Below are 23,346 nucleotides of genomic sequence, written 5' to 3'. Positions count from 1 at the left end.
TTAATTACCACAACTGTGTGCCCTTATAAATGTATTTCAGTGCATGGGAGAGTCGTCAGGGTTCCAAACAGGAGAAGGGGTATGTCAAGGCTGAATATTGTCACCTTGCTTATTTAACTAATATGCAGAGTACATCATGAGAAACATTGGGCTGGAAGAAGCACAAGCTGGAATCAAGATTGCTGGGAGAAATATCAATAACCTCAGATATGCAGATGACACCACCCTTATGGCAGAGAGTGAAGAAGAACTAAAGAGCCTCTTGATGAAAGTGAAAGAGGAGAGTGAAAAAAGTTGGCTTAAAGTTCAACATTCAGAAAATTAAGATCATGGCATCCAGTCCCATCACTTCACAGCAAATAGATGGGGAAACAATGGAAACAGTGGCTGATTTTATTTTCTTGGGCTCCAAAATCACTGCAGATGGTGACTGAAGCCATGAAATAAAAAAAAAGACGCTTACTGCTTGGAAGTAAAGTTATGATCAACCTAGACAGCATATTAAAAAGCAGAGATATTACTTTGCCAACAAAGGTCTGTCTAGTCAAGGCTATGGTTTTTTCAGTAGTCATGTATGGATGTGAGAGTTGGACTATAAAGAAAGCTGAGCACTGAAGAACTGATGCTTTTGAACTGTGGTGTTGGAAAAGGCTCTTGAGAGTCCCTTGGACTGCAAGGAGATCCAACCAGTCCATCCTAAGGAGATCAGTCCTGGGTGTTCATTGGAAGGACTGATGCTGAAGCTGAAACTCCAATATTTTGGCCACCTGATGCGAAGAGCTGACTCATTTGAAAAGACCCTGATGCTGGGAAAGCTTAAGGGCAGGAGGAGAAGGGGACGACAGAGGATGAGATGGCTGGATGGCATCACCGACTCAATGGACATGAGTTTGGGTAAACTCCGGGAGTTGGTGCTGGACAGGGAGGCCTGGCGTGCTGCAGTTCATGGGGTCGCAAAGAGTCGGACACGACTGAGTGACTGAACTGAACTAAACTTGGGACCCAAAACAGCAAATTCAACACATGGACTACACCAAGTCATTGACTTTTTGCTTTTAAGTAAAGCTTCCCTATAAATGGACTAAGCCCTGGCTTGCCAAACCAACCAACACTCTTAATAATCTTAAAGGAAAGATTCTTTCCATAAAAGAATAGATATAATTGTCTTTGAACAAAATCAAAGAGGGAAAAGAATAAGTATTACAGAAACCTACTTTTAAAAAATATTTAATATGAATAATAAATAACACTAATAAGCACTTATGTTAATTATTAATATGTTTAAATATTAATGCTACACTTAGAAATGGGAGAGGACTGCTAAACCCTTCTCAGAGGTAAGATGGTTTATCGTCTATGACAATATCCATTTTGGCTGTTTCTCTCAGAACAGAATAACAGGCGGAAAGAGTAAAGGGGATGTTAGTAATGACCATGAAAATATAATATTAAAAAAAAAAAAAAAAAAAAAGACAAGAAGTGGCAGAAAAAAGTTGACTACACTATCGCTCAGGGTGGCCACGTAAAACTAAAGCCCCAAATGCACAGACCCTGATTTTTATGTGCTTCTGTTGTTAATAATGTCCCAGAATTAATGGTTCTGAGGGAACCACAAAGAACTGAAACAACGTCCTTGAACAAACGTTTGGCCTTTAGCGATAAGGGAGAAACTAGTTCCAGCAAAGCAGCAGCTGGGGGCACAGAAGCAAAGCCTGCAGCCCAGAGAGTAATTATACTTACCAGCTCAAAGCCAAAATATATGTATAGGCAAGCACAACCTCAACTAGAGATGCATACTCATCAAACACTGAGATACTGTTTATTATTTGCCAGTCACTGTTTAAGTGCTTCTTCCAAATATGAATGCAATTCTTACTGATAACTATCTTGGGAAGCATAGAATGGTTAAGAGATGTGTCCAGAGTTGTTCAGCTGGCAAGTGACAGAGAGACCCAAGCTGGCTGTTCTCAACATTCACACCTATTTTAAGACTTTTTTCATGTGGACCATTTGCAAAGTCTTTCTTAAATTTGTTAGAATGACGGTTTTATGTTTTGGTTTTTTGGCCACAAGGCTTGTGAGATCTTAGCTCTCAGACTGGGGATCAAACCCGTATCCCCTGCATTGGAAGGTGAAGTCTTAACCACTGGACCACTAGGGAAGTCCCCATTCAGGCTCTTGATTGTTTACATTCTACGGTTTCCTCTCTGGAAACATCCTTGGTTCTCACCCTGTCGGAAGCCTACCTCTTCAGGCTTCCAATAATTCTGTAAGATGACCTACAACACCTTCTAGTAATTTCAGAGTTGGTTTCTCTTGTTTGCAATCAAATCCCCGATTGACTCGGTCCCCAATCCAATTAGAGAGCCAAGTATAAGTGAACACAAAAGGCTCCTCTGAACTCTGGCCCAGCAGCAACTCAATTACCTGAGGACCGAGGTGAGAGGGAGGTAGGCGTGGAGGCCAGGTACACATATTTATGGGGCTCACATAAATGAGTCAAATTCTCATCCTACAGGGTGAGAAGCAGGAGCTGTCAGGAAATTGATGAAAGAAGAGAGGTGTCTGTTTTTCTCAACATCAAGCAGAAGGCAGGTGGATTTTGAGAGGTAAGCCTTGAAAACATTTACAATTTTCTACCTGAGTCTACTGAGACAAGCAGCTATGGGTATCTTGGGGCCACAATTCCCTGGACTTCACAGAGAAATTTAAGAATTGAAAAAAAGCCGGATTAAAGGATACATTCTCCTTTCTACTTTTACCTTCCTCCGCCTGACCCGAGGTGGGGTTGGAGGGCACTGAAGGTGGAGACCTGGTGATGAGCAGATGTAGCCTGAGGTCAAGGCTGGGAGGGAGGGGCAGGGAGGGGCAGGCAGGGAGGCATCTGCCCAAGGTCACAGGCAGGAGCAACCCTGAGAGACTCAGCAGAATGGGAGCAGACTGCCCTTCAGCTCTTCTGCCCCAACCAAGAAGTGGAAATTTCAAACTATGTCCTAAAAACAACTACCACTTAGTCATTTTAAAAGAATCCCCTTTTTTTCATCACAAAAGCTGACTTACACTCAATTTTTCATTCAAACACACACATACATTCTCATAATTTCTAAGAGACCTTCTGTATAGAATAGATACCACGTCTGGTCATGCTTCTGATGGTTATATTCCTTTCAACACAAGAAATTTATTCTGAGTCCTTGCTAATTTTTAGCTCCCCATGAAAACTAAGAGGAAATCACTGAATCCTAGCATCCTGACCTTCTCCCACCCTTAGACCTCTCACTCCCAACACCTCCATCTCACACCAGGCCCTCGACTCCTGTTACCTGGACAACAGCTCCCAACAGATTCTGCTGCCTTCAGCCTCTCCTTTCTCCATTCTGCACCCCATACACCTAGACTAAATTTATGAAATGTTTTTGTCAACAGACGGGACTACAACCTTAACTGTCAGATCCTATCCACATATAGTCTCAACATTATTCTATCCCCAAACCAATATGTGTACTGCATGGAGTGGTTCTCAACCCAAAACAGGATGCCTGGCACATCTCATCAAGGGAATGGCCTTTGTACAAAGACTTGAAGTAGCTGAATAGGTATCTGGAGAAAGAAGACTTTAGTCAAAGAAAACAACAGGTGCAGAAGCCCTGAGGTGGGAGAATGCCCACTGTGATGGACGACCAGCAACAAGGCCAGTGGGGCTAGAGCAGTGAAAGAGGGTAAGGATGTGGCTTTATCAGATCTGAGGACAAGCCTGTCTCCCTCTGTCTATAAAGCAAATTCTTTGCACTGTCAACACACCACCCACATTTATATCTAATGTAAAATGTGTCAGAATCTCTGGGCAAATCAAAGTACAGTACACGCAACCTTTGCTGCCTAATAACTAACCTTGATTGTTATTTTACACCTGCTTTGCTCTTTCCCTCCTGTAACAGCAAGTTTAATTTTTGAGATCAAAGAACTGTCAGGAGCATAACAGCTTAGGAGTAGTAGAACAGTGCCTGCAAACCTCTGTTAGAAGGATACTGTGTGTCACCTTTCATGGGAACGGGCAGATCTTTCCTCTTGCTGACAGCCTGCTTTCACTTTTTTCTTGAGGTCTTAAAGAAAAGAAAAGCTTACTTCTTGGAGCTGTATTCCAAAAGTTAGTTTCACTGGGATGCAGCACATAAATAAGGCCGGGTACCACTCTCACCAAGGTAAGGAGACCTCAAGCTGGCGAGCAAAGCCCAGCCCTGACGCCACTGCCACTGGAGGGTTCTCCCCCGTCTGCAGGCCAGGGAGGTGGGCGCCCCGCTCTTCTCTGTGCTCTCAGATGCCTTCTGTTCTATCACGGTCACTACCGTGCTAATTTGTAATTTGTGCAATTTTATAAGACTATATTGTAATACTATGAACCTGTTTACCTCTCCAGCCGGACTGAAAGACTGGGATTATGCCTTTATTAATTTCTGAATTCTCAGTTTCTGGAGCCTGGGGTAGACATTCCTAATATCTGTGCCTCCTTTCTCCTTCAAAGCTCCTGGGAAGAGGACACGTTCCCCGTGCCTTGAAGTGAATGAGGTCATGTGACTTGCGCCAGTCAATCTGATGTCAGCAAAACACCCTTCAGAGAGGTGTATGTAAACACCCTTGTGGAGTTCTCCATTCTTTCTTCACATTTTGCAGTCATAGCGGAAGGTGATGATGATGCAGAAATGTCCTACGATGGAAGCAGAGCCACCACATGGAGGACAGCTCCCAGCGGTGAGCACCCAGACACAAACTTCAGTGAATAAGAAATAAATGTCTGTGGTGCTAAGCCGCAAAGATTTTGCGGTAGTTTTGTTATTGCTGCAAAACCTAGACTATCCTGACAAATCAGATGATAGGTACCCTACACAGATTTTTTAGAAGGAAGAAAAGATATCAGGAAATGCAAAAGTGAGGATGACTCACTGGACAGCAGTCTGGGATGGGAGGGGTAAGTGCTATATTATTATGAAGCTGCCTGTGGTGAAAGAACTGATTAACAAAATCATTAATCCACTTTATTTTGTCATCTGTCTAGCCTTGTACTCCCAAAGCTAACTGCTTAAATGAAGGTTCTACATTTATTACTGCCATTAAGGAACGAAACTGATTTTGCATTTCACAGCCTTAGTTCTCACCAGAGCAACACCTTCTTGTACACATCTTTGGGGCCAAGGTAGAAGTCTCTATTTAAAGGAGGTAGTTTTGAAAATGAAAACTAATTAGAAAACAATGTTTGTAAACTCTGCATCCCCCAGTGCAGACCAGTGAGACAGTGGTTATCCAAGCCCATGCAAAAGTTCTTCTCCTGGGAAGTTAAGGAAGAGAGGTAGATACAACTGCCGTAAGAGCTTAAATCACCTAAAAAAGAGGGAACTTTTAACATGTAAAAGTGGGTTTGAATCACCCAGATTTCAAAAAGGGGCTTGTGGCATCCCCGTTTATATGAAACAGCCCTCAGCTGGGGCCAGGTAAATGTAAAAAGGTGAATAAACAGCAGGGCTGTGCAGGGAAACAAGGAGAGCAGGCAGTAGGGAGAGCTGATTCACAGAAGATGAGCTGGGAACACAGCCCACCAGAACAGCCTTAGGGAACAAAGCTGGGGGAGGAGGAGGGAAAAACAGGCACGGCGGAGCCAAAGGAAACCAAACCGATATGGAGATGACTAGCTCATCCCAAGGAAAGTAAGGAGATGAGTCCTCAAAATACCCGAGAAGGCTCCCAGAGATTTCCTGGGGCCAAACCAGAGATGGAGATACCAGCCAGAGAAAGGCTCTCTCCCCAGGGAGGGGCATAAGGAGGACCCCGACCCTAGGAGGTGGGAACAAAGCAGATCAGCAAGAACCATCCTCATCCCACGATGCAGGACTGGAAAAGAAGCCTATGATGGGCCCCTCCTACCATGCCGGGCTCCTCCTCGTTCCCTGGACAGGATATGGCCTCTCTGAGCATCATCTGCACTAGGAACCCCCTTATTCCCTCCGGTCAATTTCCACTAACAGTTGACGCTCACATATCACCATGTCAAGGCAGCCTCCATTCAGGAAGACACCATGGCCTTCCTGGTGGACTTGAGATCCTCTCCTCTGTGGCTTGTCTTCTCAGGGTGTCGAGCCACCAGGCCCTCAGGTTAAATAACTAGAAAGGAGGGAAAATTAAGGAGAAATAAAGGGCTCATGTACTTGAAATCTGTGCCACAGTAACATCAGATGATTCACCATGATTTGCCTCAACTGTATAAGGTCACACTCCCAACTCCCTCACAAAGTTGTGTTTTCTGACACAAAGGTATATGAAAACACAGAAAGAAGAGGGAAAAAATTCCAGAATTCATTTTTCCTTGAGAACTTTTCTTCTTCCTAAACAATTGTAACAACAGAAAATCTGAGATCAAAGACCTGTTTTATCTTTAAACCATTTAAGACAAAGTATTAAGACAAACTCTACTACCCACCCCTACCAAAAAAATCCCTAAAAGCTGTTGAACAGTTTCAACCTGGGCATAACATTTCAATATAAAACAACCGATAAACACACAGAATTGGTACAAGTCTGTGCTGTGGTCCTGCTTCACGGCAAGGGTACTGCAGAGGGTGATGTAGCTGAGTACCGAAACCATGAACAGCATTTTTCATCTTGTTGATATGCCCATCACTGGAACCCATGGGCAAAGGAACTGAAGGCGTGATTATTCTATTCAACTAGTTGTTACTTTGTGAATGTAGTTCTGGCAGGCACTTCAGAATATGTTCAATATACCGTGACAAAATGGAGCAAGATCTAAGTGCCGAAAAAAGACCTTATGACTCCTGTGTAGAGGCTAACAACACTAAGGGGTATCTGGGGAAACAGCAGGAGCAGGAAAGAAAAAAACAAACTGTTAGGCAATTGTCGAAGAGGAATGTACATTCTTCATAAAAAAAAGCTCCTCTGAACCCTCGCCGTGCAAGTTTACGCTTAGGGGTGACACTGGGGTCACATTCTAGCAGTTGTAGCTTCTCACCCAGGGCCCTCTCAGGACCTTCTGTGATTAATCCAGAATCAATTTAAAGGCCAGACCCCTTTCCTGCACTCCTCACCTCTTACTGTCTTACTCAGTCACCAAGTCATGCCCAGCTCTTTGCGACCCCATGGACTGCAGCACGCCAGGTTTCCCGGTCCTTTACTATGTCCCAAAGTTTACACAAATTTATGTTCATTGAGTCAGTGATGCCATCCAATGATCTCATCCTCTGACATTCCCTTCTCTTGCCGTCAATATTTCCCAGCATCAGGGGCTTTTCCAATGAGTCAGCTCTTCACATCACATGGCCAAAGTATTGGAGCTTCAGCTTCAGCATCAATCTTTCTAATGAATATTAGGGGTTGATTTCTTTTACAATTGACTGGTTTGACCTTCCTGCAGTCCAAGGGACTCTCCAGAGCCTTCTCCAGCACCACAATTCGAAAGCATCAATTCTTCAGCGCTCAGCCTTCTTTATGGTCCAACTCTCATGTCCGTACATGGCTACTGGAAAAACCATAGCTTTGACTATTTGGACCTTTGTTGGCAAAGTAATGTCTCTGCTTTTTAATACACTGTCTAGGTTTGTCATAGCTTTCCTTCCAAGGAGCAAGTGTCTTTTCATTTCATGGCTGCAGTCACCATAGGGAGTGATTTTGGAGCCCCTTGCATAAATTTCACCACCAATTGCCCACTCGACTCATGATGTTCTTTTCATCCAAGGCTACACCTTCTACCATCACTCTTCCCATCTTTTGGGAGCTCTTCCTTCCACTCCAGTATCAATCAAGGGTCCTCTCAAAAGACAGCCTATCAAAGGTGTGTGGGCGAGGTTCCAAGACCCAGCAGGAGAGGCTGCAGAACACAGTGGTTAGGAATGACAAGCCTTTAACAGCCACAGGCAGGAGGGAGCAGGGAAGACACAGCTCTACTGGAGACGGGAGAGAGCCAAGGTGATGGAGGAGAGGCTGTCCTGCTGAAGCTGGTAACAGACGGTCACAGGCACTGCCGGTGCCACACAGAAAAGGAGCAGCGGCAGAAGGCACAGACACCCACCCCTGACTCCGCTCCTCCCCTGGCCTTCCCCTGACTCAACCCAAACCAAAGCCACATGGCAGGAGCCCCAGTGATGACTATCCAGAGGGCAGGCTCCGAGGTGTAGACCAGAACGAAATGGAGAGGACAGGGGATGGTCAGAGAATCAGTAGGCCAGCTGCCATGGGCCCCTTGTGTTTCAAATGCTCACGACTTTTCCAACTGCCAGTTACTTTGTGAAAGCCAATCAGGGGGAGTTTCCAGTATTATTCATTCTAATTAAGTTCTTATGGTCATGGTCTTCCATCTTGGCTTGTCCTTCCATCATGAAGGGGGCAAACAGAACAGCAGGTAGACTCCTGGCCTCAGAAATTTCCTGGCACTGAAGGGAATCAGACTTGTACGGCCCTTTTGACTGGTGTAAGTGTGGTCCACGTCCCAGTAGCATCAGCATCACCCGGAACTGCACAGAAATGCAGATTCGTGAGCCCCATCCATGACCTATGCAATCAAAGTCTCTAAGACTGGGGCCCGGGAATCTGTGTTTTAAAAAGCTCTCAGGGATTCTCATGTATGCATATGCTACTGTTTGAGGAGTCCTCCTTTAGACCCCATCTTTGACATTTTAGGAAGGACAGACCATGGATATCCTATCAGAGACACTTCAGGTATAAGGAGCCCTTGACCCTGAACTTCCTCACTACAACCTTTAGCAAGATACCAATGTCTGAGCGTCCGTTTTCTTACTTAGTTGTGGTCACTATAGCCAATAAAATCTATTTCAGCTTTTCAAAGGGCTTGATCTTGAAATCCCTCAGGTTTGTCATTTCAGGAGACAATGATGATGGCAGCGATGAACACAGCAGCAGCTCACACTAAGCCTTCTCCACACAACCAGTTTCGTCTGAAAGTGCTGTGCATTTTAACCTGCTTCTTCTCCTTCCCTGTGAGGTGGGCACTATCTTTGCTTCACAGATGTGGCCTATGGAAAAATTCAGTAACTTGTTTTGTCTGTATAAGAAAGGAATACCTACTCCAGAGCTATGAAAACAGTATGAGAAAGGATTCTGCAAATATAAAACCTTATATAAATGACAGCAGTGTGAACAGCCAACTACTGATGAACTGACACTGTGGAGTTTCATTAAGCTCTAACTTCGTGGGATATTCGAGGTAGATTAGAACAGGACTAGCAGGCTTCTTCTTTTAAAAAAAAAAAAAGTCATGTGCCAATAAGAGCAGAAATTTCAGTGTTTCAACGGGTGCTATTTGAAGATTTTTCATAACTTTGAAACAGTAGAGGAAAACAAATATTGATGCTAATCCGAATCTAAAAAATAGCTTTCCTTGATGACAAGAAACAGCAACAAACCTCTCATCTAAAAGAAGATAAAACCACCTGGTAAGCTCTCCCCAGATACAAAGGGCTGATGACACAAGTTCTCTTCTGACTTCTCTCCCAGAATTCTGTTTATGGCCAAACAAATGATTTAATCTTCTAGAAACAAAATTCATAAGTAACATCATTTTTACTCTTTTGATAGGACGGATTCTCGATTTAATCAGAATCTTCCTCCTTCAAATGCTCTTTCTATTAAATCATTATCTTCCTTCTCTAACTCCAGAGATGAGGTGAATATTAAGACCCATCTTTCCCTCTGCCTAAAACATGCCTCCAGAGTGTACTGGGGGTTGAGCTGGCATCTCAATGGAGAAATGGCTGTACAGACAAGAGCCAAGAAATGAAAACTGGTCCCCTCTCCCACCATCAACTGCATGATAGAATACTAGCATTCCATTTTAACTCAGAAAGGTTATCTGACTTATTCACATAGCTGGTAAATGACAAAACATAGAAAAAAATGTCTTTTCTACTATAACAAAGCCAAATTCTATTTCAATGGATTGAAACAGGCATCATACTTCCCCTCCTCTCTAAAAGCAACATCACACAGTTTCTTTTTGTTCCCTACAAAAGACTTCATACCTATATATAAATTCACAACACGGTAAGATGGAGTGTACCATTTGCAGTGTTTGTTCTTTACAGTCAACATTTAGAGTGTTAGACCAAGCAGAAGTGATAAGCTGTTCACTTCCCTCAATAGTAGCAGGAGAGAGCAAACCAAATTTACAGTCAGCAGCAGAGGCACAAGTGTTAGGCAGCCACAAGTACCTGCATGTACACCTCCTAACAGCTGCAGGTAAACGATCTGACAAGGCCAGATTCGATGGAAGAGCATAAGCACCAACAGGGCTGGAGTGAGCTGCTAGACCAGTTAGAAAAAAATACAGGAAGACAACCAGCTAGACTGCAGAAGCCCTGGTTTTCTGGACTCTTAACTTTAGAAAGGTTTGTTTTGCCTTTATTAAGAAATTCTGAATTATGTTTTGTCTACAGATAACACAAATGGTACAAAAAGCAAAGAAAAGCACTTTACAAGGGAGAAGCCAAAGCCTCATGAAAAAAGCAGATAAAACATAAAAAAGATTAACTGAGTCCCAGAAGGTAAGCTCTGCCAACTTCCCATACAATGTACAGTGACTCAAAGACAAAGTCTCACTCTATTGGCATTTGTGTATATTCCTGGCTGTTAGTTTCAAAAAAATAAGAAATTCATATGGGAAGTTTACCTTTTAAATTTTATGGAAAAAAAAACTGAAGGGAACCAATAATAAACTTTCTATGTATATGTAATTTCACCTTCAACATTAGTTTAAAAATAATCATATTTTTTGTAGGAAAAAATTTATATGTATTCTCCTCTGTCATGTAAATCATTACCTAAGCAATTATCAGTGCTCAGATAAATTGTTAATATACTCTTCACTCAATTTTTCACACTTTACAAATAGATATGGATTTTGTTTGTATTGGGATTCCCTGGTGGCTCAGATGTTAAAGAATCTGCCTGCAATGTGGAAGATCCGGGTTCGAGGGAATGGCTACCTGTTACCGTATGCTCACCTGGAAAATTCCACAGACAGAGGAGCCTGGAGGGCTACAGTCTACGGGGTCACAAAGAGTCAGACACAACTGAGTAACGAACACTTTGATCATACGCATCATTTTACTTTATTTATTTTTTTAACAGGAGAAAATCAAACAAAAGTTTAGTAACACGTATACATGGGAAAGATCCAGAAGTGAGTGACCTGCATGCACGATTTTAAAGCTGTGATTTACTTTGATATTTTGACAGATAAACTATGCAGCTACATTTAAAAAGTAAAACGTGGCTTATTGTAACTGTTTAAGACATCAAGATTTCAAGATGGCATGCATGCTAACTCTTGTCCAACTCTATGCAACCCTATGGACTGTAGTCCTGCAGGCTCCTCTGTCCATGGGATTCTCCAGGCAAGAACTGGAGTGGGTTGCCATGCCCTCCTCTAGAGAATCTTCCTGACCCAAGGATCGAACCTGAGTCTCTTACATCTCCTGCATTGGCAGGCAGGTTCTTTACCACTATCACAACCTGGGAAGCAAATTTTAACATATACTATCAATTTAATAATAGCTTTGAAATGAAAAAAGTTATATTCCATTAAATGATCATATTAATTTAACAGACATCCCTATTTCAAAAGTAATAAAATGAAAAAGAGAAAGAGATTGTAATCAAGAAAATACATTTTCTTATTTGGAGAAAAGATACAGCAGAATAGGTAAACCTTGTAATACAGAGCCAGATTTCCTGGGTTCAAACCCTGGCTCCTCCACTTACTAGGTGATCTCAGGCAATCTAGCCAGCCTCTGTGAACCTCATTCTCCACTTCAGACAAGAAGACGACAAAGAGAACATTAGTCATGCAAGGCTCTTATGAAGATTCAGAGATTAATGTTCTTAAAGTACCTCAAACAACCCCAAGAAAGTCCCTCAAACAACCCAAGATGATGAATGCTACATGAGAATTTGTTAAATAATAACAGTTATCACCACCACGGCCACCACCTCCTCCCAGGACTCACTGAAGTTTTCGCTGCATTGAGGTGAACAAATTTCCAATTCAACCAGCCAATAAAATGCTTTAATTTGGGGAAATATTTACCGACTGAGCACCTGACACTATGCCAGATTTTTAGAAGAAGGAAGATGAAAAGTAAAATAATTACAGAACCATGGTACTGCTTCTAGAAGAAAGGCCTTATAACTAGGGTATGTGGTGACCCAGGCTTCAGAACATCCACAAGCCCTCTGAAATGAGGTGCAAAATTACACCTGCACATGCATTTTTCTAGGGTGCCACCCCAGATTCCAGAAAAGGGCTTAGGTGGGGCGGGCGGGGGGCGGGGGCGGGTGCAGTTGAGAGCTATTTGTTTCAGGTAATCACATCCATTAAAAGATAAATGGGCCAAAGCTTAATTTTAGTGAAAGACACTTGTGTATTCTCAATGACTTGATTCAATTGTAAATGGATTCTTTTACTTTGAAAGGTATGCACAGTTCCCACTTCCTAATCAGATGTTTCTTAAATATCAAACAAGTCACCATCAGAAATGTAAATCCTGGGGTATCAGAAACTCATCCTACCTCTTCTTCCAGTCTTCCAGAAAAGGAAGCTACTTGCTTTATATAAATCTCCAAGTTCACCTGCAATATGCAGCCAGTCAGTTTCCAAATTTCCAGAGCAATGGCTTCCGGAATGAGTCATCCTAAACCTTCCTGTTTCTTGAACAATGCCTGGTATTGCAGAGAGATGACAAACAGCTGCTGCTCGAGCCATCATCAAACCTTGCAAGTGGATAAAGACGAATCCTGGAAGCCATTTACTTATGACATTGGAAAGAAAATAAGCTGTGTTTTGCACTAAACTTGAAATGTCTAGGGCACCCCTCGTTTTATATACATACCACACACTAAGGGATTCTACCACTGGAGTTCCTTGGGGTACCCTTTTCAGTGCTCAACATGTCATAATTACATCCATGTCTTAGACAACAGGGTACAGTGGCTCAGTGGCAAAGAATGGGCAGAGGAGCCTGGCAAAGCTACAGTCGATGGGGTCACAAAGAGTTGGGCATGACCTGGCGACTGAACGAGGGCGCACACAGACACAAACACAGACACAGACACACACACACACACACACACACACTTAGACAACATGGTTTTGCAGAAAGGCCACAGATATTGTAATCAGATAGTCCTGGGCCCCACTCTGACTGCACTACTTCTTAGCTGGGTGATCATGGAAGGCTATTAAACCTCTCTAGATGGTAATTTTCTCACAGTTGAAAATTCCTTCTCCTTTTAGAGGACTACTGAAGTTTCAATCTGATAAAGACGTGCCAGAATCCACAATATTGTCCCTGAACTTTCCCTTTTCCATACCGACTTACAAATAAATGATTTATCATAACAATAATTAACCATGGCGGGGGCGGGGGGGAAGCCATTGATTTTAACTACTTTGCTTTCCCATAAAATCTTATAACCTCTCACAAATGACTCCTTGATAACATATTGTTACTAGAATGATCAGTATTCCTAACCAGGGTTGTTATGCAACATTGAGGCAAAAAAAAAGTCACAAGCACTCAGTCATCCCCAGTGACTTTTCTCCCACCTTTTCTTCTATTTTTAGCTTCACAAGTTACCAATTACTGCCAAGTCCATTTTAGACAGTGCAGGTGTGAACCTCAGACTGTTTTGTTATGGTACCAGTATTTAGACACTACCTAAAATATGCACTCTATGTTAGGACACCACAATCTTTAAAAACTTGCAAACTGACACTGCATACAAGAGCAAAATTTCTGAGGCCTAGATTTCCATAAATACGTCTATGTAAGTCCATCGGCTTAGAAGAAGCATACAGCTTGGGAAGAAAACATTTAAGCTGCAAGGTGCCCAAAGCTTCCCAGACACTGCCTCTGTTCTCAGAAAAACTTGACCCACAGTGTATCTCACCACAGCAGAAGAACATGAAGCTTCAAGAGCTCAGAGAATAACGTGCGAGGGTAGACAGTAGTGGCCTTGCAACTCAAAGCTCGAGCTGGCCGGAAGTCACTGTCTCTTAAATAAGACCAACACGTGCTCTCATATCTGATTTGACTCACCTTTCCTGGAAGACGCATGCCTCCCTTAATGACCTTTATCTTCTGACAGGCTACCATAAGCAGATAAGAAAAGAGCAAGGAGGATAAATTCACAAACTTTTTGGATTGATGAAGATAGGCCTGGGAGTTTTTTGCTTAGGACACACTGACTGCAAACTTTAATCTTAGTAACTATTAGTTACTATACACACCTATAACCACAGCACTTCCCCTCCCACCAAGACCCCGACCCCTCCACCTCAGTCCCAGGAGGATCACAAGCCCTTGTGTGCTCCAATGAAAGAAAAGTTAATGTGTGGCATTATCAACAGCATGTACTGACCATTCTCAAGAGGGGTAAGGTCATACCAGCAGGTACTATAAAGCCTATGGGCATTCATCGGAAAAGGTCCTGATGCTAGGAAAGACTGAAGTCAGGAGAAGGGGACAACAGAGGACGAGATGGTTGGATGGCATCACCAACTCAATGGACATGAGTTTGAGAAACTCGGGGAGATGATGAAGGACAAGGGAAGCCTGGCGTGCTGCAGTCCACGGCATCACAAAGAATTGGACACTACTGAGTGACTGAACAACAACAACAATGGATTTAGGGGAAAAAAAATAGACCCTAGGTCCTCAGTGCATTTGAAAGTCAATTCAGAACATGGACCATGGAACCAGACTGGCTGGACTCAAACCTCCCTTGTCCCGCCCACTCAGTGATCTTGGGCAAGTTACCTCTAGGTTTCAGTTTTCTCATTTGTGTGTGTGTGTGTGTGTATGTGAGTGTGGGGCTGTGTGTATGTGTGTGTGCACACAAGTGCACTCAGTTGTGTCCAACTCTTTTTGACCCCATGGACTGTTGCTCACCAGGCTCCTCAGTCCATGGGATTTTCCAGGCAAGGATACAGGAGTGGGTTGCCCTGTCCTCCTCCAGGAGAATCTTCCTGACCCAGGGACTGAACCCACGTCTCCCACATTGCATGCGGATTCATCACCACTGCACCACCACCTGAGAACCCCCTTCCTCATCTGTGGAATGCAAATAAAAGCATCTAACACAGAGGCTTGTAGTGACCATTAAAGTTTATACCAGAACCTGCAAGGCACATAATTAAGTGCTATGAAGTGTTAGCACTGATTTTAAATACAAGGAAGAAACGACATGCTTTGCCTATGAGATACGTGTATAAAATGACTATAAGTTGGCCATACTGGTATAACTTAGAGCAGAACGTGTTTCTCAATCAACGAAGTCTTATTTCCAGCAGAAGGTGGTAAGCCAGGCCTGAAGCATTCCAGCTCAGACACAGGAAATGGGCAGCCTTGTTCTTCTTTGAGAGGGAGTCAGACATGACAGAGTGACTTCACTTTCACTTTTCACTTTCATGCATTGGAGAAGGAAATGGCAACCCACTCCAGTGTTCTTGCCTGGAGAGTCCCAGGGACGGCGGAGCCTGGTGGGCTGCCATCTATAGGGTCGCACAGAGTCAGACACGACTGAAGTGACTTAGCTGCAGCACCAGGGTGGGATTCAATCTCTGGGTTGGGATGATCCCCTGGAGAAGGAAAAGGCAAATATCCACTCTGATATTCCTGCCTGGGAAATCCCATGGACAGAGGAGCCTGGTGGGTTACAGTCCATGGGGTTGCAAAGAGTTGGACATGACTGATCACACACATGTGCATCAGGGTGCAGACTGTAAATGAAAAAGAGAGAACTTCCAGTTTCTCAGGTCTGAAGAGCCACTGAGACCCTGCCTGAGTGAAGAGTGCCTGAAGGAAAGAGGTCAAGGCAGAGAAGGCTGATCCAGAGGCCGAGAATCACAGGAAGACTTGGGTGAACAGTCAAGCTAGCACAACCGGTGAATCATTGTGACTGAGGTAAATGAGACAGATTTCAAGGAGATGAAGACATGGTGGAACACTGCAGAAAATATTCCAGCAGCCAAAGCCCCAAATAAGGCAGCCCCAGCACTCCCACAGTATATATAGAAAGACAGAATGTAGCTACCAGTTATTTCATTAGAGGGAAAAAATGACAGTCTTAGAAGCAGCCTGATGAGAAGAATTTTTAATGAAACAAAAACTTAAGATGAAAGACTTAAAAAGAAGGTTAAAAAAAAACTCTACCACTATGAGAGGCAAAAGTTGAGGGACATGAATGGTTTTCAGAAGAAAAAAAATCAGAACTCCTTGGGAAAATGGCTGATTTGGAGGCTGGAGCAGGAAATGAGAAAAGATACGCTTAGAATAACTTGTGCTGAAAAGGAAGAAAGGTATCAGAGACTACTAGGGCCTTTTAAGAAGTACGCAGGAGATACTTATAAACGGAGCATCAAAAAGAATATTGCCTTCAATGGATTGAAACAAATACATTACAAATGTAATGTATTTACAAACAACAAACAAATATGAGATCTTACTGATACTTGAAAAAGAAAGAAACTCACTGGTTGTTAGGGCATTAAATCATAACTCAGAAAATTGATAAAAGGGAAAAAAAATCAAGCCTTTCCCTTGTCCTTCCTATACAATCTTTTTTTCAGAAGACCAAAGTAGTTCATGAGAGTAAATTTTGATTTTTCTTTTTGAGAGTAAATTCTTTATAGACAGAATTCCAACTGATAAATGCAAGAGGAATGTTAGATTTAGATCATCATTTTGCAACCTCTAATGAAACGGATCTAGGTTACAACTATCAAGGATGTTACAATCATTAGGTGAAAGATAGAAAGGTAAGTTGACCCCACCTGAACCCACTAATCACTCTTGTGACCTCAAACAGGGACACATTCAGGCACCACGTCTCTCGTGATGCATGCAACAGACTATGCACAGTAATACCTGACAAGAATGTCGCTCTTAAGTCTGGATCTAATCAAGCCGCTCCATCTCGCTGCCAGATTACAGCAAACACGGAAAATAAATGAACAAACTAGACAGCATCGCAAGAAGTGACCCCAGATGTGGACATTCTACTTGACAAATGACCTACTATCTCCATCGCATCAAAGGCATGAAAAGAGAAACAGGGGGAGGAGATGGTTATAAAATAAAATAGATTTGAAAACCTAACAACCAAACACAATGCAGGGACCTTAATTCCTGGTTGCAGCCAATCATAAGTGAAGACACATCTCTGAGAAAAAATTGAATACGGGAATTATGTTAAAGGAGTATTATTAAAAATTTTAGGCAAGAAAGGCACACAACTTTTTTTTTTTAAGGAACAAAGTCCTTATCAGAGATGTGAACTGAAACATTAATGAGTGAGATGACAGAAAATTTAGGATTTTGTTTTAAAATACACCAGTCCCCCACAAACGAAAAGTGGGGAAAAGAGAAGTAAGTGAAACGAAATTGGTAAAATGTTAATAGCTAAAGGTGGGAAGTAATTACATTGTTCTCTCATAATGTCCCCAACACAAAGTTAAAAAAGAAAATTAAATGGTTTTGGTGTAAAGTCAATCTGTGCCTTATCTTACCAGTGATTTTTTAGGAGGTAGCTAAGAAAAATCTAGTCATTCCACATGGCCTAAAGAGGTGCAAAGAGTCCGAACCAGCTTGCATTCTGAATTCAATATGACAATAAGTGACTGAACCAAGGAACCAGGAGTTCTATAGTAACAATCGAATGTCAGCATACATTTTCCCAGTAAGAGACAGCCTACAAGCCACCTGGGTTGGGCAACACAACTCACAAAGAGCTTATCTGATGGCAGTTGATGTCAGATTGTTAAGATCTGTGAGAGCCCAAGGCAGCATGGGCAAGGGCCACACAGATTCCTAAATCAGATCTTGGTCAATACAGAAGTTGCAAACTTTCCTACCAACTTGTGTAATACACAAAGCTACTTTCTTACCAGTGGTAATGAATCTGTGCTAACTTGTCCCTATAATCACTCAGCTGTAATCTGGAAGTACAGCTCATGACATAAAAAACTGAAGGTCCACAGAAAGAGCTTAGCCATGATTTACTTGCATTAGTATCACTGTCCTAACCAACGGGCTAACCACATGACCCCAGGTGTTTGCAAGTCACCCACTGGTTTGATACACACTGCTTGTGTTTTTCTCTTTCCTTCAAACACTTCTGTTATGGACTGAATACTTGTGTTCCCCAAAAATTAATGTTGAAGCCATAAGACCCAAGATGCTGGTATTTGGAGGGCATGTGGGCGGTACTAAGGGTGAGATAGGTCATGAGGGTGGTATCTCCATGATGGAATTAGTGGCCTTATAAGAAAAGGAGAGAGATGGAAGAATCAGAACAGAAAAAAAATTCTAAAATGTGTATGAAAACACAAAAGACTCCAAATAGTCAAAGCAGTTTTAAGAGAGAGAACAAAGCTCCAGGTATCACATACCCTGATTTCAAACAATTTATATTGCAAAGTTACAGTCATCAAAACAGTATGGTACTGGTACAAAAACATATACACAGATGCCAGTACCTGTATCAAAACAATGTGGTACTGGCACATAGAGAACTCAGAAATAATGGCACATTAATCTATGATAAACGAGGACTATACAACAGAGGAAAGACAGCCTCTTCAATAGAGTTGGGAAAGCCACAGGCAAAAGAATCAAACTGGACCACTTTCTCACATCATATACAAAAATAAACTCAAAACAGATTGAGGACTTACAAACATAAGATCTGAAACCATAAAACTCCTAGAAGAAAACATAGGCAGTACACTCTGGTATCAGTCTAGCAATACTTTTTTGGATCTGTCTCCTCAGGCAAGGGAAACAAAAGAAAAAATAAACAAAAGGGACTCCATCAAACTAAAAGGCTTTTTCACAGTGAAAGAATCCATCAACAAAACAAAAACTCCCATGCAGCTTACTGAATGGGAGTACGTAAATTAGTTGCAAACGATATACCCAACAAGGAGCTGATCTAAAATATGCAAACAACTCATACAACTCAACATCAAAAACAAAAATAACCCCACTAAAAAAGAAAATGGGCAGAGGACTGGAAGGGACATTTTCCCAAAGAAGACAAGCAGATGGCCAACAGGCATATGAAAAGATGCTCAACATCAGTAATCATCAGGGAAATGCAATCCAAAACCACAGTGAGATATCGCCTCACGCCTGTCAGAATGACTATCATCAAAAAGACAACAAACAACAAGTGCTGGTGAGGACACACAGGAAAGGGAGTCCTCCCGTACCACTGGTTACGGTTATCGTCGGCACAGTCACTATGGAAAACTGTATGGAGCTTCCTCAAAAAATTGAAATAGAAATACCATATGACCCACGAATCTCACATGTGGGTATTAATCCAAAGTAAACAAAAGCCCTAATCAGAAAAGATATATGCACCCCTATGTTCTCTGCCACGCTATTACAACAGCCAAGATATGGAAGTAAGTGAACTGTCCGCTGATGGATGAATGGATCAAGAAGATGGGGTACATACATATAACGAAAGATTACTCAGCCATTAAACAAATGAATTCTTACCATTGGTGACAACATGGATGGATCTAGAGGGTATTATGTCAAGTGAAATAAGCTAGAGAAAAACATACTGGATGATCTCACTTACATATGGAATCTAAAAACCAAAACAAAATGAAAGTAGACAAAGATACAGAGAATAAGCAAGTGACGGGGGTGGCACAAAACAGGTGAACAAGATTAAGAGGTATAAGCCTCCAGTTGTAAAATAGATAAGCCATGAGGATGTCATATACAGCATAAGGAATATGGTCAATAATACTGTAATAACTTCATATGGGAACAGATGGTAACTAGGATTACATCATTACATCATTTTCTAATGTACGCAAAGACCAATCAGTATGTGGTACACCTGAAACTAACGTCATATTATATGTCAACTATATTTCAGTTTAAAAAAAGAAAAAAGAGAAGGCGATCTCTTTTCCTCCACAGGCACCAAGGAATGGTCACATCAGGGCATAGAGGGAAGGTGGCTGCCTACTGGCCAGGAAATGTTCTCACCAGAAACTAAATATGCTGGCATCTTGATCTTGCACTTTGCAGCCTCCAAAACTGTGAGAAAATACGTTTCTGTTATGTAAGTCCCCAGTCTATGGTATTTTTTTATGGTAGCCTGAACAAACTAATACATATTTCACCTATTTTTCTCTTTCTTTCAAACACTTTCCAACTCCTTTGATGGGAAGGTTCCATGATCACAAAGGTGGTTCCAGAGCCAAAGGAGGGAAAACAGTTGAAAATTATGGGTTTCCAATGTCGGAAAACTTGACAATCTTCCCCCAGTTAAAAAAAATAAAAAACTGGCCATGCACTTATGAAATGTATTTGGCATGTCACAAGGAGAACTAATACAATATTAGAACCAAAGAAGGGCTAATAAAGTATATCTTATTGAAGTAACCACATTCAGAATAATTAATAAGAGTAAATATGTATTTTGGTAAGGTACACCACAACATCATCCCAGACAGGGGGAAATTCAAGCCTCTATGCAGATGAACACTCCAGATCTATTTACAAAGAAACCCTGGGCGATCCTCCTTAGACTGCCTGGCTGCCCTCCTGTCAGCCTGTATTCTGAGCAGTGAAAAAGTAACTGTCAAGGGTAACAAGAATACAATTTAACATACTTTCCCCTAGACTCCTGGAAAGTCTCTAACTCTGATTTTTGTGTTTATTTAGCTGTCATATCTTTGGGACACATTTCCTCACTTTCTTTGTAGGGAACCCTGTACGCCACATGGTAAGGTCATTTGCGGTAATTCCTAAAATCCCCTGGTCATTTGACCTAAAGATGTCCTATTACTGCTCAGCTAATCCTCAAAACATCCTTCTGAGGTAGATCAGGTACAGTCATCTCTATGTGGTAAGAATTCTTAGGGAAGGAGGTACACATCCTAGAAAGGCCGAAGACTCAACATTGATTCAGACCCTTTTCCTGCCCAAAGGAAGCCATACCAAACCCAGTGTTTCTCCCTAAGACTCAAGTTTCACAAAGCTATCTTTCAAGAGCTGGAAGTCCCCCAGCAAGATCTTTCAAGGCCGACAACTACGACTTCTTTTTAAATTACAGACCAAAATATCTACCTTGTGGTTCCTTCTCGGGAAAGTCTCCTTAATGACGCAAAAATTTTTAAAGCTAAGTAAAACCTCCCAAAGTTGCCCATGGCCCTGGTGAGCAGGGCCACCCGTAAGTCAGTAGTGCCTGCTGAGTGACTTAGAAGAGATCCCAGGCCGTCCCGCTTCTCTTAACCACAAAACATGTCTGACCTGCTCGGGCCATTAGATGCACTTAGAACCCAACGAGGGACACTCCTCCACCAGGAAATCCTACCGAACACACCAGCAGGAAGTCAATATTTAAGATTCTGGGGGCGTCGCCGAGACCTAAGTGCTGGAGACTGGAGAGCCCAGGAGCTAAAGATCGCCCCGGAACTTCCAACTCCGGCGTCGGTCCCTCGGCCGTGGCGGCGGCCAGAGCCAGTGTAGGTGCCCAAAGCTTGCAACGAGGCGTCCGACACCGGTGCACACGTCTCTTGCCTCCTGAAAACTGAGGTCCCGCGCTTGGGGCCTTGGGCTCGCTGTCGGGACAGGGCCGGCCGTTAGGCACCGGACACCTGCAGCTCCCCCTCTGGAGAAAGGCAAACGGCCCTTCTTCCGGCGATGCTCACGGTCCCGCTGCCAGAATCCAGGTGCGCTTGGGCTAAGTCAGGTGCACCTAGGGGAGAGGGAAACCGCCGCTCCGCGGGGGGCACCCCACGACCCCGCTTTCCCGGGGCCCTCTTCTGCCTAGTCCGGCACAAGCGCCCCACTCCCGGCACCTCCCCAACTTCCAGATGCCTTCCTCGGCCGCCCCGGAGGGTGGGCGCGGGCTCCACGTGCGCTCCTCCCACGCCCATTCCGGCCGCGCACGACCCGGCCACTCACCCGGCCCCCGGCGGCGCTGCGCTTCCTCCGCAAGGTGAGCCCGCTCCGCAGCAGCGCCGGCAGGTCCCGCAGCCGCGGCCGCGGAGCCACCGGCAGCTGCTCGCGCTCCGGCTCGCGCGCGCTGGGGCTGCGGCGCAGGGCGCCGTCCGCCGCCGCCACGGCCGCCACTGCGGCCAGAGCCGGGCTCTCGCACGGCGGCTGCATCTTGACGGAACCCACGGCCATCCTCATGCCCTGACGGCGGCTGTGGCGCCGGCGGCTCTTCCCCGCGCTCGCCTCCGCGCGCCGTCCGCGCCTTCGCCAGGCAGCAAGAGGGCGCGACTGCGGCTCCGGCGCGGGGCGCGCTGCCAGCCGCTGCCCATTGGCGCGCGCCGCGGCCCCCGCCAGGCTCAGCGCCGCGCGCCTCCCCCTCTCCGCCCAGGTGCGCCCGGCCCCGCCCCGCCCCGCCCTCCCCGCGGCACACCTCCGCCTGCGGACCCGGCCCCCGCAGCCACTCCCGGAACCTCGAGCCCCGTCTCTTCCACAGGTGCGGGATTCCCAGAATCCACCACCGAACCCACTCCACTGCCCGCCCCATCCCCCTACTCCCTTTAGGCTGAAAAGTCCCACTTCACCCCCTTTTCCTGCATGCCGGGCTCGACCTGAACTTCGACCGGAGTGAGCTAGGAAGTGGGGAACACTACCACCCCGCCCGGGCGCACAAGGTGGTTTTTTTTTTTCCCTCTTCACTGCCTGGCCCTAAATCGTAATTACTAATCCCAGAAATGGTTTTCGCCTAAGAAAATAGGGTCTGTATTCTGCTACGAGTCAAACAGCCCCCACACTGTCCTCTCCTTGGCACATTCATCATTAAAGTCTAAAACTTTTGTTCATTATGATAGGTGTTGAGCAAAACAGATGCAAGTCTGGTGACCTGGAGGTGATTCTCTGTTAACAAGTTGGAACCTGACCTTCCCTGAAAGCCTGATGCATGTGATGAATGTGCTTGGTAAAGCGTAAAGGCCTACCGTGGTGTGAATCATTGTTTACACCATTCCAGGAGGCAGGAATAGTGGAGCCCTGGCAGCAAGACTCTTCCAGCAGGGCCTTAGTCCAGATGGCTGTGAACCTTCACCTCCCAGATCAACCTGTCTTCAGCAAGGGGCAGCCAGTAGTTTTACTCCTTATCAGTAGGACACAGGGCTCCTATCTTTGCCTAAGACTTGCAAGAACTGGATAAGGTTACTCACCTTAGAAAAAATAAAGTTGACAACCAAGGATTACAAGGAATCAGGGCCCTTTGTTGGTTTATGTTGGTCTACCACTGTACTCTCAGCCCTCATATGGCAGA

At 44.0% G+C, this 23,346-nt stretch overlaps 1 protein-coding gene across 2 annotated transcripts in view; it reads right to left on the bottom strand.

Annotated features, from left to right (window-relative positions):
* Positions 1 to 22,325, bottom strand: part of RAPGEF5 (Rap guanine nucleotide exchange factor 5) — a 233,107-nt gene extending 210,782 nt beyond the window's left edge. The window contains exon 1 of one of the 2 annotated variants that reach the window (XM_018047330.1): positions 22,017 to 22,325. In XM_018047330.1, coding sequence (XP_017902819.1) covers positions 22,017 to 22,247 — 231 coding nt within the window. In that variant the 5' untranslated portion in view covers positions 22,248 to 22,325. The remainder of the gene's footprint in view (positions 1 to 22,016) is intronic. The other variant, XM_018047329.1, reaches the window with a different exon arrangement.

This window comes from Capra hircus, chromosome 4, assembly GCF_001704415.2.
Source record: "Capra hircus breed San Clemente chromosome 4, ASM170441v1, whole genome shotgun sequence".
NCBI lineage: Eukaryota > Metazoa > Chordata > Mammalia > Artiodactyla > Bovidae > Capra > Capra hircus.
Note: the sequence above shows the minus strand (reverse complement) of the source record. Positions and strands in the feature narration are given on the sequence as shown.